General features: G+C 39.3%; 1 protein-coding gene across 1 annotated transcript in view; it reads left to right on the plus strand.

The window, feature by feature from the left end:
• Window positions 1–17,700, plus strand: part of esamb (endothelial cell adhesion molecule b) — a 36,922-nt gene that overhangs the window by 15,233 nt on the left and 3,989 nt on the right. Inside the window, exons 2-4 of the mRNA XM_054602739.1 lie at window positions 12,308–12,453; window positions 13,655–13,856; window positions 14,281–14,436. Coding sequence (XP_054458714.1) covers window positions 12,308–12,453; window positions 13,655–13,856; window positions 14,281–14,436 — 504 coding nt within the window. The remainder of the gene's footprint in view (window positions 1–12,307; window positions 12,454–13,654; window positions 13,857–14,280; window positions 14,437–17,700) is intronic.

Here is a 17,700-nt window from a genome sequence, read left to right on the forward strand (position 1 = left end):
TGAGTTTAGTGACCGTCCTCCAACCAGCAGCCACCAGTTTAAGACCCCATGTCGGCAAACATCCTTCAACACGACACTGAATCTTTACCCGCATTCGGGTCTGCTCTGCCGTTACTGACCCTGCACTTACACCTCGCTGTGAAGAGAAAATTTCCCAACAGGGATCGATAAAGTGTCACATTAGCGTGGTAATGCACAGCAGGGGAGTGGGAGCAAGAGCGAAATGACTTGTACAATATCGCTGCGCCGCGTTAATCATTCCTGTGATATGCGAGCGTGCCAAACGGACGATTCCAACCCACTTGGCTCAGCGGTAAAATGTCACACATGACTGTAGCCGGCTGCTTACGTAGAAACCGCAGCACTGTACAGTAACGACTGCTGCTTGGATCTGCAAGTCTCCCTGTTAAGGATACATTTATTTGGAATACTCACATTGGCTTGTAGTTTTGTACCGTAAGCGCATAATAGTTACTCTTACGACTTCTCATGATTTATTTAGCTGCCAAACTAGATGTTTCAGACTCCCAAGTCTAAACATTGCAGAGAAAAACAGATATCTGCTTAACTGGTTGGAAAAGATATTTTTTATTTCACTTTTATTACGTAACCATGCAGCTGCGATTTTAGCTACGGTACAGTGTGTGTCTGTGTGTGTGCGTGTGTGTGTGTGTGTGTGTGTGTGTGTGTGTGTGTGTGTGTGAATGTGCAGTTTGTTGTGCTGAGGTTGCTGTACCATGTGTCATTTGGGTGAAAAAGGGACAAAGTGAAAGTAACCGTTTAAAGATCAAATGTAACTGGGACACTGTGTTCGGATTTCGGTTCAGATTAAGACACATTAAATTCAAACCAAACTGTCATTGGGGCTGAGGTCACATTCAGTCCAACAAAAGATGAAATGATTAACACAGTGTTAACTTACCAGAGCAATAAATCCTTTATCATAATATTATAATATTTTGGGGTCTCATAAGCTTTCAAAGTCATTGATCTCTCCGTCAAAATGGACTTTTGGCTGTACTGACCCACTTAATGTGTCCGAGGAGTAAAGTGGAGAGCAGAGCAGCAGCAGTAGGTGAACCGGGCTCAGGTGGGAGACGTGATGGGCTAAGTTATTTCCTCTGGTCTCTATGGGATCAAAGCTGCAGCTTTCACATTCGGCCAGGACCCCTTCAGCCAGGACCCCTTCAGCCAGGACCCCTTCAGCCAGGACCCCTTCAGCGATACTGTAGGTGGAACGTGTGGGTTCATTTGCATGTATCAGGCATGTTGGATATAATGTACAGCGGAGATGAGGTTCAGCAGGGCTCCACTGATCATCTGAGCCCTGACTCTCCTGATTTGCAAAGGCTTTTCTCCGTGTTCTATTAGAAGATGTAGAGTGAAGTCTATAATTAGGATTTTTTTTAAATATTGATTTCTCATATGTAATGGCTTCTGCACCAGGTAATGTAAATTATTAATAACCTAATTTCTGTTCTTAAGGTAAAGATGTAAGGTGCGGTGAACATGTACTTCACTGTAGTTTATATGTGAGAAAGACCTAAAGGGACAATGGACTCCAAAATTACTTTTTATAATATTATTCATTTGAAAAAATCTTTACACTGCTGTGTTTTACTTTCTGAATACATTTAAAACAGATTATTTTATCTAAATTGATTTTTTTTTTTTAGACAGATTTACTTTCTCAATGAAAACTGTTCTGAATATAGAAATAATTAGGAATAAGCAAGTTTGGTGATGCTAAAATATAAGAATAGGTCTTGTAAGCTCACAAATCCAGCCTTAAATGTATTGTCTTTAGAACACCTCATGAAGTCCTTTAGTTTGCACTCATGATAACGATAACACTGGATCAAATTACTGTGTGTGTTACGCCCCACACTTGGGCAACCCTTTGAGGCAAACAACATCCACAACTGACCCAAATCAACAACAGAAGACATCTTAAAAACAATCAAATCCATAGGATCTATTATTATTAAACATTTAAGACGAAACGAAATTGTAAGCTGAGATGCAGCAAGATCATCAGTCCCCACACCAGAGGCCTGTCCCTTCTGCTGCTCACACAGGAGCTTTTAAACACTCATTTAGCAAAGCAGTACACCTGGACAGAGATTCTAGAGAGGGAAGAAAGTGATGACAACAGCACAGGGAATATATATGTATGTGTATATATATATATATATATTTATGTATATAATATATATATATATATATATATGTATATATATATGTATATATATATATATATATATATATATATATATATATATATATATATATATATATATATATATATATATATATATATATATATGTATATATATATATATATATATATATATATATATATATATATATGTGCTGTATATATATATATATATATATATATGTGTGTTTCATTGTATAGCCGCAACACACCCACCCTTAAAACAATAAATAATACCACAATACTATTTATTTATGAAATGTACTTGGCAAATACGACTGACCAAGGCTTTGCATTTAGAGGGGATTTGCAGTAATATACCGCGTAAGACAGTCCACAAGACTCAGGACAAAAACACTCAGAATCTAAGCATGTAGACTAATCCAAATTACACTCCAACCAGGAACCTAACAATGTTGCTCAGAGTGCCCAACGCTACACTACACAAAACTCCTCTTCTAGCTTCAATATAAAGCAAATGATTTAAAAATAATTTAAAAAAGCATCGCTTGTGGTGACAAACCCAAAGAGATTTATCGTCTTTGGTCTGCTTTAGAATTTCCGCTTATTGTTTTTGTTTTTTCAGCCCACAACTTTATGCTTTTGGTTCATTCCCACCACATTCAGCAGCGTTGTTTTCATAAGACTGTTATCAAAGGCAAAGCTCGGAAAAACAGGTCTAAAACTGATGGCTCAATACATGAAAAGAACCCTGCTGAATCATATTGATTAGTAACCTCAAAGTAAGTTATATGGATTTCACTTTATAAAATCTATACCTGGGCTGAGTAGCTCTGGCTGTGGGAACTGATGATTTTTTACACAGAGCACAATACTTTAGAGTTTAGAGTGTCTGGTTAACGTTTCATTCAGGCCTTCTCTGTCCCTGTTAATGGCCTTAAATCAAAAGTTTGGATTTTTTTTTTTACATACTTATTTGCTTTAAGTTAGATGAGAAGATTTGATACTACTCTCATTATTGTAGGATAAATATGAAGCTTAGCTATACCCTTGGAAACAGGGAGAAACAGCTTGGCCAACTGTCCCAACAACAACAACTAAATATGCCTACTAGCAGCTCTAAAGCTCACTTGCATTTTATATCTTGTTTGTTTTGGTTGTAAAATAAAAAAACAAAAATTGATTATCTTTTGAAGTAATTCAGAATCAGTGTATCTGTTACATGTCCACCAAAGAGCACTGACAAGTAGATTTTTATGCTTCGTCGCAGTGCCACAGCTGTGGCTGGACGTCTGCCCATTTTTGTGAACACGATATTTCCACCTCGACGAAATCTTCTCATTTGACAAAAAAACGTCCAACTGGACTCAAGGCTGAACTGATTAGAATTTAGCAGTCAAAAGTCACTGTGATCTCACAAAACATTGGCCATAACTCAAAATGCTTATATTGACCATTTCACACAAATGTCCAATAGGATAAAATGATAAAAGGGTGACATTTTAGAGTGGATAGTTCTAGTTTGAACTGTAAGATGTCCAGCTGAGGGCAGCACGGGGGCTCTGGCATGTTCTCCCCGTGTCACCTTGGGTTCTCTAAGGGTTCTCTCCTCCCACAGTCCAGAGACATGCAGTTAAGGTTAATTGATGACTCTAAATTGCCAAAGTGTGAATGTGAGTGTGAATGGTTGTCTGTCTATACGTGTCAGCCCAGCTACAGTCTTGCTACAGGTTGTACCCTGCCAAATCAAAGGGTTTGTATCAATTATCGTCCATTTTAAAAATTGTACTACTCAGACTTTTTTAATCTTCAAAATAATGTTATTGTCATCAGTCTCAAAAGTTCAGTATCAGTCAGGATATGATTTGGACAGAACTAGGTAACTAGCTGTATCCTTATATGTCCTGTATCCTTTTATGTATTGGACGAATATGAGAGTAATATTGATTTATTACTGACTTGGCAAGAATAAAAAAGTCAAACTACTCTTTTTGTAAACAGGCACATAAGAGATTGTAGAACTGTTGTTGCAGATGTTGCATAATGATGCCAAACCACTCTTACCCAACACCTCTCCCATGATGAACTTGGGAAGCATTTGAGTGTTTGATGTTGTTGTACACAGATTATAAGCCTCATGCTGTATTTCCTCTCTGATGTGAGCTCAGTGAAAATCTGAAATCAGATCATTCAACTTCTTAATTACAGCCTCGCTGCATTGAGTCCCACAGGCAGTAAAGTGGCGAGGCAGTCGGGGGGGCCTCAGCCGCCTAATTTGACCCTGGACTTTTGCAGCAGCGGGCCCTATCGGCCCCTCACTCTGTCACTCTGTCGGCACAGCTCGCCGCGTGTATGCTAACACATGACAGATCTGGGAGATAAAACAGCCAACCCTTTGCCCCGCTGCCACACTAATGGTTTATAAATATCTCCTTCAAAGACCAGAGACGGCGTGAGGGGTGGCAGGGTGGTTATGGGCTCTGTTGTGGTGCAACATCGCAGACCCATTTAAGCTCTCAGTTCGCCTTTCATTCCCTGCCACAAGGACCCAAGAGCCGGGTGGAGGAGGAGGGGGGGGGGGGGAGGCGGGGCACTGGGGGACTTGTGATTGACAGCTGGGATGATAAGGCCATTGGCATCAAGTAGTCCGAGTCAGACTGACCGACACAACACAACCAAAAGAAGACATCAACTACTAGTTGTTCAGCCACTGTTTTTTCCACAGTGTTACATTAACACCCACACCTGTTCAGCTGTCAAACCTTTCCCCATATTTACCTCATTCATAGACCACAATAAGATCCCCTTTGTTTTCCTGCATAAACCCCCATATAATGCATGTGATCGAAGCCCACTTCTCCCTCCTTCCTTGCCTAATTAGAAACCTGTTTCTCTGTTTCCTATTTTCTGTTGGCTACGAGGTCATTGTGGTTAAATGAGCTGTAAAACATGTTAGGCATTCAGCGTAAACACAAGCATGCATGCCTCTGTCGCTTTGACTGCATAATCATGCATGTTAGAAAACACTGTAACGTAAGAAGAAAGGGCAAGAGCGTATAAAGGGTCAAAAAACGGTGAGGGGAAAGTACACAAGGCACATTCAGACAGTCATGCAGTGATTAAATGTGCGGTCTCTGCTTTGTTTGTTAAGAACGATGAGTTTAAGAGGTTGGGGCGGCAGTTATTGTATTTCTGATGATTTAATGTTCAGGAAATTAAGGTTATAAATAGTTTCAGCTATGAGAAACGTTTGCCTCAATCCTTTATATTTAGCCCGAGCCTCACCCATCCACTTTCGTGCAGGCAGAGACAACAACAAATGGTCAGAGTTAGTGAGGAAATTAAAAATCTTTAAAAAAAAAAAAAAAAAAATTGTTATTGTTTCCTTGTGTTGTGTTTCTAATGAGGATTTGTTTGTTTATAGTTGCTCTTCCCCATGGGTCTGCACCAGTCTCCTACCGATCGAAGGACAAGTGTAACAAGGCTGTTCTTTTTAAGTGGATATGATCGGTTATGATAACCATTGAAAATGCAGGTTGGTGGCTGAAACTCCGAGGCCATCTAGAGTGGGCTAGCATTGTTTTTATTGTTTATAATCAGCGTCTGTGTCATGAAAATTGGCAGCTTCAGGAGATTTTATATGCCCTTCAAAATAAGAGCTTTCTCTTTTTTTCATCCTCAGGTCACTCACAACTGTGTGTGAATCACTAACAGACAAGAAGCATTTATGTTCCCTTCGTATTCAGTACACCTTACCAGCCTTGATGCTAATGTATTAACTTATTTTTTCTTTACATCAGTCTCAAACTGAATCTTGGCCATAGAGTCAGTGAAGCACAGAAATCCTTCCTCTAAGTTCAGTTAAGTCAACTAGTTCCTACACTGATTTAAACTGACACGTTCCTGTCACGAGTGGGCTGGCAGATCTCCCGTGTCCTGAAGGTGACACTGTAAACAACAAATACAAATGAGGTGTGCCCTCACATGTATGTCCGTGTGAGAGTGAGAGTTGGTGAATTTGCAGCAAGAACCAGAGGGTGGTTGTGGGAGTTTGGAGCCATGTGGGTGAGGAGAATCAATTTAAACACAATCAAAAGTTAAGAGGGATTAAAGCTACTGTGATGAGATAGCACACTGAAAATGGTTTAAAATAGCTGCAGAGATTACACTAATGTAATCCAATTTAAAGGAGCCCCAAATATTTATTATTGAAGCACCATCTGTTTGAAGCCTGTAGGGTCATTCCAATAGGCGGTGTTAGTCCAACAAGGCTATTTTGTTGTCCTACATTCCTCCCCCTCCTGTCAAAAGTCAGACAATAACCCCCTTTTTTTTTATTTTTGGTTCAGTTGTAATCTTTGTAATCGTGTCTGTCCTAATTCTACATCAAAGAATCTGGAACACTTGTTTTTAACTCTGGTAAATTCCCTAATAAGAGTAAAACCGAAGGTCATCCAGATTTCATAAAGACTAATGAACGATTATAATGAGGAAAAGAAATCTGATGCTTAAATAATTTATTATATGTTGTCGGTTTTTGCACAGCTAGCCGCTTATGGGGTCATTTTTAGACTTTGTTGTCACTGCTCTGACACAGATCCCAGCTCAGCACAGGCAAAACATGCTGTAGAGATCAGACAATCATTGTTTCATGCACAGCAGCTGTGTTGCTAACAAGAACACAGGATTGGTCGATATCACAATATATATTCCATGAGATTATAGACAATTTTCAGTCTGTTATTTCAGCGATTCAGTTATTCTGTTTTTATCCATTCATCAATTGAGCAGTTGTAAAAATGAGTTCAGTCAGTCAACTCAAGTCCGCTACAACACCCCAAATGCATACTCCTCCACTTCCACCCCAGCATCCACCTGAAGGCTGTGGGGCTACATCCACACTAATACGTTGCCATTTAAAACCGGGGTTTTAAAACGAGAACGATCCCCGTCCACACGGGCGTTTCAGCATCGTTTTTCAAACGCTTTCCTGCCATACTAGCAGGAATATCACATGACTATCCACGTACACTGGACATACCTTCACCCTATGAGGAGAAGACTCTCCTCTCTGCTGACCTTGAATTTGACCTTTTTCAAGTGATGTCATGTGACTGAAAATTACATATGATAATAAATATGAGGTATGCAGAGGTATAAAAGGTGTTCACTCATGAAACATTCTTGTTAACTTCAAAGTTGAGACTTTTACAGCATCACTTGGACACTGAAAAGTGCACCCAGCTGCTGTTGAGACCTTTAACCTTATGTATGACCCCGTTGTTCACTTTAGATTATCAGGACATTTTTAAGGCGGCAGGCCCACCCTGTTGTATCGAAGGGGAAAAGTGGAGGAGCAGAGGTGTAAATGGAGGGTAAATCTGAGCCTCAGCTAAAGCTTAAACTCACATGAGAGAGAGAGAGAGACATGGGTAGAAGCAGAGATTACTTGGGGAGATAGAGTGGGGCTGGTTAAAGAGGATCAGTTTATCTTCACACAGGCTCCCCAAGGGCATTGAGAGAGGGACTGACTTTTTATCCTTCATTTTATCACAACAACACAGAATTAGATTGCCTTGTTAGACATGCACATCACATGCATTTCAGCAATAAACTAGACACCTGTTTATATTTATAAACACCTGCCCAGCCTGGTTTCCAAAATCTCATTTACACGGTCAGCCTGTGTTGCTTTAGTTTACACTTAATTTATACATTCGTTGAGTCGTTCAGAGATTATTGGTGATAAGGTTTCCACTGTGCTTTTATCTATGATCTGTTTTCTCATATGAATGTGCTGCCCCCTATGGGCGACTCACGGTACCACAACAAATTCACATTTGCTCTCTTAATTGTGCCCCAGCTCTAGACATGCATGACAGGGTTGACTCTTCTTTGATTAGTCTTTGTAGGTTTGTGCTCGTCCGGCAGCACTGCCGTTTTAATTGCTGTTGCAGCGGAGACTACGCCAATATCTCATAGCCGGGATGCCCTGCAGGAAAAAACAAACAATTAAAAAAAACAGTGTTTATTCTGAAGAGAAGAATCCAATTAGCAGATAGAAAGCGTGGCTAGGCTGAAAGATCGCCTTTGGCAAAATGTAATTAGGACAGTTTACTGATGCTACATATTTTATCTGCATCCCCTTTATTGGCAACTTTTCTTGATTTTTCTTATTTATATATATATATATATATATGTTTTGAAGGATTTAAATTGACTTCATTCCCATATCCACATCTTGAACCGCCTCTATCTGTCTGTGTTTGCAGCCAAACACACATACATCCCAGATGGAGACAGACAGCCTCGGATTAGTGAAGATTTTCCTTCATTTAATAAACAATTGAATGACACAGTTTTGAGGATAAACCCTGCTCAAAGAAGCACAAGAATAGTCTGGAGTGAGGATACTACAGGGCATTATCCGACTTCATCATGGAATATTATTCAGAATTACTCTCCCCATCCATTTGCTGCATTCACATTAAGAAGTCTCATCAACCTATAGAAAAACCTGATCCTTTCTGATTGTGTCACCGGTGCACAATGTATATTAATCGGCATGCAACCCCTGCACATCACTTTATAGCATTATACAGGGAGAGATTTTGTGTAGACACAATCGCAGCCTCATCCCAAACATGGCCCTTTTCTTAGTATTGTTACACAATTGTTACAGAGGACACACGCCGGTTCACAGCAATCACAATTGCTGCCGGAATGAAATGGGAGCACTAACAGGATTTGCGAGGCAAAAACTATGTTTCAAATCTAAAAAAAAAAGGGATGGGGCTTCTATGTATAATGCATGAAAAATTATGGTGATGATAAAGATATTAATCTCACACATGCATGTCTAATGGACGGCTTTACAGCTTGACAGTGACATGAGGAAATGCTGGAAATGAAGACATGTTTTATGATTAGAGGGGGAAAGATTTTTTTTGCATTAATGTATCTCGGGGTTTGACATCTTATCGCGTGTTAATGATAAAAGCATTGCCATGGATTTTCCCTGCGAGTAGCTGTCCCACTTTATGAATGGCAATGACGGTCCACCACTTTGGTTCAGACGGAATTATCTAATCTATCTGATGAAACTGTGCAAACATTCAAATCCCATTCAGGATGAATTGACATAACTTAGTTGATCCTCTGGCTTTTTAATGTTTCATGCTTATAATGTTTAATCATCAGACCTGAATTTTAATTTGTCCAATACATTGGTTTAAGACCAAATACCTGTAAAGCTTTTGATATTCCCATCAACCTCAGCCCTAAATTGTCTTCAGAGCTAATTAGCAAATGTTAGCATGCTAACACACTAAACTAGGTTATCATAATGCACATTACAGGGGAAATAAATCTCCACTATGCAAATTTGAGATCATAAAAATGACCTCTCAAAGGCCCTCAACATGGCGGCGGCGGCGGCTAAGGTTGCGATTAGAAGCTAACAGTGCTAACAGCACCAGTGCTGACAGAGCTAACGGTTTTTATCCGAGGGTGAACCGAATAGTTATTTTTTTGCTATATTAATGCTTTGAATATTAAATAGAGAACCTTTAACACTTTTATGGTGATAACATTTAGCTCAAAGTGTCACTGCTAAAGTACAGACTAGCATGGTTGTAGATTCAAAGTAACGCTGTTGATCTTAAAACATCCGTTTCTTAATTCACACATTTGTAAAGGTACAGTCAAAATAACATTGTCTCTAACAACAACAACAATGTGTTTCCTATTTCAGTGCGATTATCCTTGCCGTGTAAATTTATAGTCACACTACTGTGTTTAGAAAGGGAGAAGTTATTATTCTGATAATGTGCCATACACATGTTTTGTACAATATTAGACGAATACAAAAAGCAGCACAATTCTTAAACACTCTTTGTAGCCTGATCGCAAAAAAAAAATATTTATTACCCACAGTGTAACTATAAAATGACATCCACATGTTGGTTCTGAGTGCTGGGGCAGTATTGTAGGAATGAAGAGTAATTTGACTTTAAAGAAAAGTTTATTATTCAGGACCTACTGTATAATTTGTTAATTAAATTTTATTGATGGTCATCAAATGTTCCTAAGTGCATCTTTTGCTCACACGTTGGATGCCTCATTTCAAACTCGTACCACGCAGACTCCACAAACAGACACGGCTGGCGTTGCATGACATGAATGATTAAATGTAAAGCAGAGCGATCTGCTAATCTTAATTTATTGAATGTAAATGCTGTTGCCATGATGTTGATGATGATGATGATGGCAGTGACAGCAGCGTTTGTGGCTGAAGTGACCATGGGTCAGATCATATCCATGTCCTGCTGAGCTCTTTTGCTCACGTGAGGTGAGAGGATTTAGCCCGGGATTGTTCAGGGATTAGTCAGCAGGATTTACCAGATTCGGAGATTCAGAAATTAAGGGACCGGAGCGCCACAGCGGTGGGGTCACATTGTCCCGGGAGGAATAAGAAAGCACCAAGTCACTGCAGCAAACCCATATGTTTAAAAAAAACATTTTTTTCTTTACCTTCTTTTTTTTTTTTTTTTGCTCTAAATTCACAAACACGTACACACTTTTCTACTCTTCACATGTTCACCCCATAGCACAGCCCCACATCCAATCGCCTAATTCTCCTGCCTCTACATGCTGTCAGTGTGGAAAAGAAGGTAGGCGTGCCTGGCTGAACAGATGTGGAGATTTCAGCTGCCTAGCTGTCTATGGATCATAACCCTCCGTCGCTTTCTCTGTGTATTCTCCTTTATCTAAATATCTCTCCTCTCCATCCATTTGAGCACATGAGGGACATTTCTCACTGGTTTTCCTGCGGTAGAAGGATTTAGTGGCGAGAATACTATTTTCTTTGCCTGACTTTCTTTTCCACCAATCAAACTGGAGACACAAGTGGACACCGACTGCAGGGATCAGTTGATCCAGCTTCAACTGTCCGGTTCGGGTTATTGGACACCCTGTGAGTGGGACATCCTCCTTTTCTTCTTCCATTCATGCCTTCCTTTTTTGCTTACGTTTCCTATATGAAAATAATATTAAGCTTTTTCTTGTCAGTTGCTTTGTACTTTCTTGGAATTTGGCAGCATGAGCCCTTTAACCCGACATGATTTAGGTTGTTTTTTTTTCTCATAATCCATGCGCCTAAACTGCCCTTGCTTTACTTTTTGATTCTTAAAATTAGCTTAAGACTTTTTTTCTCAAATGCACTCATAAAATGAAATGTACTTGCTTTGTGTTTTGAGCTTTAATTGTTTCTGGAAAATAATTGAGAATGAAGTCACTTTGTGAACGGAATGGAACAAGCAACCCAATGTAGTTTGGGAATACTATACTGTGAAATCCTTTGGGAAAACTTTGTATCAGGTCAGTACCACATGTAGAGAGACCTGCACTGAAAACCATGTATTTCCCTATTGGTAATTTCACTTTTTCAGATACACAGAAGGATAAGGTTAAGAAACTTCTACATCCTTTGCAGCAACATAAACCATTTAGTACCCTATTGGACTATCTGTAAAATGCATCGATATGAAGCTGTACTTTATAAGATGATCTTAATTCAAATGCAGCTTTATTGAAATTTACAACTGAAGCACATGTCTTAAATTAGCTTTTGCCTGATTCCATAAGTTTGTCCTCCTTAGTTCGAGTAGCTGAATGTACAGAAGCCAAAAGAACAACATGTCAAGATGTCAAAGGGGGGTCTATGCAGGTTCTGGATCCACTGAGCCTGAGGTCATTGGTTATTATAAAAGATCAGATCAGCTGATGGCACAGTGAGAAATTTTATTTGGGTTTTTGTTTTTCTCCAATTTCCCCTTTATTTATTAAAATTATGTTTTTTATGTTTCTTCTCTCTGATAAGTTATGGACAAATTCCACCAACAAAGACATCTATAACATAGTAACCTCCCATGTCATTAATTCTGTTTGTTTAGCAATATTTCATTTGATTTGATTTTGTCAAAGGAAGAAATTACACACATATATATAAAATAAAACAAACTATGAATATCACATAACGCAAACAAAAAAATGTATGCATACAATTGAAACTTGACACAGGATGACATCATTAATGATAAACCGTTTCCAATGTTGTTGTTGTTCCAGGTGACACCAAGGAGGTGGAGATCCCCAGAGGAGAGATGGAGGTGGTCAAGGGCCAGATGGTGGTGTTACATGCCTGGTACAGCCCAATCTCAGACATTTCCAAAAACTCTGTAGTTTGGCTCTTCACGGGAAAAGAATCCAAGCAGGTGAGGAGGTCAATACACCAGTCTGCAATGACCTGCTGTAAAGCTGACCCTACACTGACCTCTGTGGGGTAAAGAAAGAGCCTTTTTAAAGGGATTAATATAAAGAACAGTGTGCTTGCTGATCCTACTACTACTATAATGGAAGTGTTATACCTTCAAAACAAAGACATCATGAGAGTTGAAACAATGAATGGGCAACTATTTTGACAATTGATTGATTGTTTAAGTTATTTTTCTAGAAAAATGCCAGATTTCTCTGCTTTATAAATGCAAAATCTTTAAAGGTCAGATAAAACACAATGATTTGAAACTGTAATTATCAATTATTTTTACCTGCCATTTTTTGGATGGATTAATTGAGAAAAGAATTGGCAGACAAACTAGTAAAGAAAATGATTGTTGGTTGCAGCCTTGCAAAGAATAGTAAACCTATTTAAGTTACCGTTTACGTACTTTATCAATAACAAAATGTATTTCAGGAATTCTTATTTAGGAACAAGACCGAGTACTACTAGTTCTATGTCACCTCTGGATTTTACGTGATAAGAGATAGCCTTTTTTTACTGCATGACATATTCAGTATATCTGCTGATAAACCCATCTAGTGATATTTAAAAGGATCTGTAGAGATTAAGCTTATTGCCAGCAACACTGCTGATGTCTACTTCATAGTGGTAGGAAAGACGAATGTTATTAAGCAAAATATGCCACTAATGACATTTCATCTCTTTTACTGCACCTCCTTAACGTGACACGAATTGCTGGTGAAACTGTACATATTTGCACGTGTGTGTGTGTGTGTGTGTGTGTGCGTGTGTGTGTGTCAGTCAGAGTGTGTTGGGTCTTTGCATGATTTATTTAATCTAAACAATTTCAGTGTGCGACGCCTGCAAGCTTATCTCATACAGAAAATCTGCCTAAAATTCAACATCCACCATCTGTACATGTCAGGATTATCCTCATGAAGGACATTTATTTCTGTTATATGGTTCATATGCTGCAGCCCCAAAAAAAATAAATATATATATATCTTTCACTCAAACGAGAGAAAAGTCTCTCTACTACCTTCTTTTAAAAATGTGTTGTATTTCATAGAAAGTCTCAGACTCAGAAATGTTGGTCTAATTATGAGTATTAATAATTAACAGGGCAATGATGCTATGTTCAGTGTTACCATGGGACGTGTTTTTTTTCTGTTCAGGTGATAAACTTTAGTGCAGGCGAAGTCGGGCGCGGCCAGAACGAGTTCACCAAAAGAGTGGGCTTCAGTGCTACGATGCCCTCGGCCAACCTCTCCATCTACATCAACAACACCCAGGAGTCTGACTCTGGGCAGTACTTATGCTCCGTCATCATCCCTGGCAGTTCTGGCATTTTCGGACAGATGCACCTAAATGTCAAAGGTAATGGACCACGGCGTCAGAGGAACTTCAAAGGTCAGATTTAATCAGAGCGGTCTGTGACACAGCTCACACAGTTCTTTGGATTTGGAAATTCAGGCAAAGTAAACATGGGACCAGTCTGGTAAAAGTCATGTATTTATGAGCGTAAGCACTGTCCAAATAATATTCATCTGCTGTTCAGGGATTCACTTTGCCCTGAGGTCATCATGTCATCCTCCAGCAGCAGATGGAAACAACGTGGGATCAAAATAATATCTTATTTTTATGCAATATGGATTCAGCCCCGAAAAAAATCTCCACTTTGTTTGCAGTGGATTAAAGCCTTACGTACAAGTTAATTATAAGCTCATTGATCCTGTGTTCTTATCTTAACACTCTGTCCATCTGTCTGTCTGTCTGTCTGTCTGTCTCTCTCTCTCCACAGTCCCTCCTTCTCCCCCAGTGTGCACCATGACAGGAAACCCAGTGGTGAATGGCAACGTGACTCTGAGCTGTAAGTCCAGTCATGGAAAACCCATCCCTCATTACAAATGGACCAAGGCTGCACCCATATCTGAGGTCTTCTTCGCCCCAATGCAGAGTGAGTATTTTCCAAGCACATAATCCGGATGTTAACTCTTATACTTCAACTGTCAGCTCCTACAAATCACAAAAAAAAAAATCACATTTACTTACTGTGCTTTGAGTAGTATTTATTGACATAGTTTTATTTTCCCTGCAGTCATCCACATTTAATGGCGGTTGGTGCTGCTTGCAGCATTGAAAATATGTAATTTAACTTTTCTTACTTTCCTCTATCATAGAAACAGTCCCTACAAAAAAAACAAAAAACTGCTCATTTAAAAAACCTCATTACCACACCATCACAGCAGTTAAGCTTAAGTAGCAGCAAGCTGTGGCATAGCACTTTTACCTCCTCTGCATACTTTTCAGGATGTAAAAAAACAGAATTTGATCTATATTTTTGTTCTATATTCTTTTATAATATGCGAGAATTGAGAATTCATCTATCATAGTATATCAGATGTCTATAATAAAAAGTGATGTTTTAAGTAGGGTTAGTGTAGTTGGAATGTAAATGTACATCACATTTTGTTGTTTTCGTCAGTTATTATACTAGCATTAGTGTGTAAAGCACTCTAACCAATTTCTTGACAAATTGTTATATTCTAGATTCATATAAATGCGTACGAAGGCATTTTTTGAAAAATTGCAATTTTCATTCATTTTTTGGGGGGTTGAAGAACGCTTGCACACAACTGAGGCAAATCATACACTGGCTCATTGTATCAAGTTTAGGAATCCATGTTCGTCACATTTTCACCTGTTAAATTGGGTCGTTTTGGAGAGAAAAGGTACATTTGTCTTTAGTCAGGTTATTGCCAGCCAGCCTCATTTCCTTGTTAACACAGATGTGTCAAACAGAAGCAAAAATGGTAGATCATTTATCTGTGAGCCTGTTTACGTGCAGGTCTAAATGTCATGCACCTTCCTGCTGTCCCTAGCACCTTACTTGGATGCTAAATCCTTTTTGTCAGGTCCCATTCTTGATCATAAGTCCGCAGCAGTGGAATTCTCCTGAAAGATGCTCCAGATGCCATACCATGCAGCACCAAATCCTCTAAACAGGATGAGACAACTCAAACCACAACATGCTCCTCTCAGAGTGGGCATGCTGTGCTCCTGTATGCTTCCATTGTTGCAATATTTGGTAGATGTTTGTTTCCAGATGACGCTGCACAGAGAGCACCATCTGCTTCTGAACAACAGGACTTAGCCTGATTGATTGAGTATTGACTAAACTGCTTTGCTCTTTGGCCCTTATCTGTTTAGAGCAGAAAAGTCCTCAGACTCATAACATGAAAACTACTCCCTCTGATTGACCCCGGGTTTTTGTTATGCAGTATGCACACTCGCGCCTTCATCACATGTGCGTCTGCACCCTCTTATCACCCATCCACACTTGAGTTCAAACCCATCTTTTTATCCACCCTCGCTGATGTATGCTCTCTCTATGACTCTCCATGACACTTATCTCTTTCTGCAATCTCTCTCTCTCTCTTTCTGTTTTCCCTTTTTGCTGATCCTCTCTCGGCTCTCCTCATTTCCTGTTGACCTTGGTACCTAATCTAACAAGCCCCATGTCATTACTTGATCAACCCCTCTAAGAGGCATAAGTTGGATTTGGGACTTCACTCCACCCCCTCCCCATCCGTTTGCGCCGCTCCTTCCTCCTACCTCTCATTAATGCTCACTCACTCACTCTCTCTTTGCCATCTTTCCTTCTGCAAAAGAATGGAGAGCCTGCCCCCAGCCCATGCTTGTCCTTGGGTTCATGGGTAAGGGTTTTCACTCACACATTTTCCACTCATTTCCCATCCCATCCCACCTCCTGACTGTGACATTACGAGGAGTCAAAAGGGCACTCCTCAAATCACAGCCATTAAGCTGTAGAAGAAAAACAAATCAACCCAATTTGTATGAATGCTTATAGGATTATTTTTTCAGAAAAGATTATGATTACCACCAAAGTAAAGAAGAAAAAAAAGAAGCTTAGCATAGGTAAACCAGGTAATCATCCCCAAATCTTAAACATTTACAATCTCCTTGCACATTCATTGATTAAAGAATGTGGATGTTAAAAGTATTGAGGGATAGCAGTAATTTACCCTCACTGTAATCTTGAACAGCTGTTTCATATTGGAAAAAAAATCCTTCGTGTATCCATAATGAGAATAATATCGTTACCTTCCTAAAATAATGGCCTAAGTCATTTTTTGACAAAAATGATTTTGTTGCCTAAATCATCTCCTCATGATGCTGGCCACCTCTGGTAAAATCGCCAACATCCTCAGTTGAACCTTCGTGTATCCATAATGAGAATAATATGAGACTTGAATATATTTCTATTTTGTAAAAGAAGGGTTGACTTTGTTCTTTAAATATTTGTGGTATGTGTCATGTGTTAGATGTAGCTGTCGTCCCATTTAGTCATCTTTTTGAACCAAAGGACACAATAACAATAAAAGTAAGAGTCCATAGTAGGGCTAAAATGATTAGTTGATTGGTGACAGAAAATGATAATTCAAAGGAATAGTTTGTCATTTTGGAAAATAGGCAAATTTCTTGCTGAGAGTTAACTGGTTAGATTAAAATTAGAATATCATTACCACTCATTTACATTATACAGCAAGCTAAATTAATGGCAAGTAGTAAATGAGAGTTACTGGTACTGCATTTGTTTTCTGCTGCCTTTCTGTTTGTGTGTGTGGTCTTTGACATTAATTGGGAAAACTAATCCACTGCAGCTTGGACGTTGAATGTCATGTTAGGCAGCAAACTATACCATGAGCTCATATACGTAAATCACGTGTCCTCTGTCGAGGCTTAAACAAATGTTGCTCGGTGACCTTGCAGCGTCGGCGGGGCAATATGAGTAACGCTGCTGTCATGATATGAGGCAGCACCTTCTGTAATGTCAGATCAGCCACTGGGAACTGATCGCTGCGCAGGCTTGAACTCGCTCCAAGCTCCCAGTCAGCTGATGTTCTGCTTATCTGTCACAATTGGGTTTGGTTCTTCACAGCTGGTTTTCAAGCCAGGGGGATTAAATAATCAGAGAGGGATAAGTGCATATCACACTCATCTGCCACTGTTTTATTTGGCACCCATTTTTTGTTTTGATTTCTGAGGCATTATTTTAATACTCACAATAAAAATGAAGTGATGATCTGCTTATGAATAACAGCTACTTCCACATGTAATCATTTTAGTGTGTCTGGTTTGTTGTTTGGTTGGGTGTGATCACATTTACCAACATTAACACCAGACCAACACAGACAGG

The sequence above is a fragment of the Anoplopoma fimbria genome, chromosome 1 (genome assembly GCF_027596085.1).
Source record: "Anoplopoma fimbria isolate UVic2021 breed Golden Eagle Sablefish chromosome 1, Afim_UVic_2022, whole genome shotgun sequence".
Lineage (NCBI taxonomy): Eukaryota > Metazoa > Chordata > Actinopteri > Perciformes > Anoplopomatidae > Anoplopoma > Anoplopoma fimbria.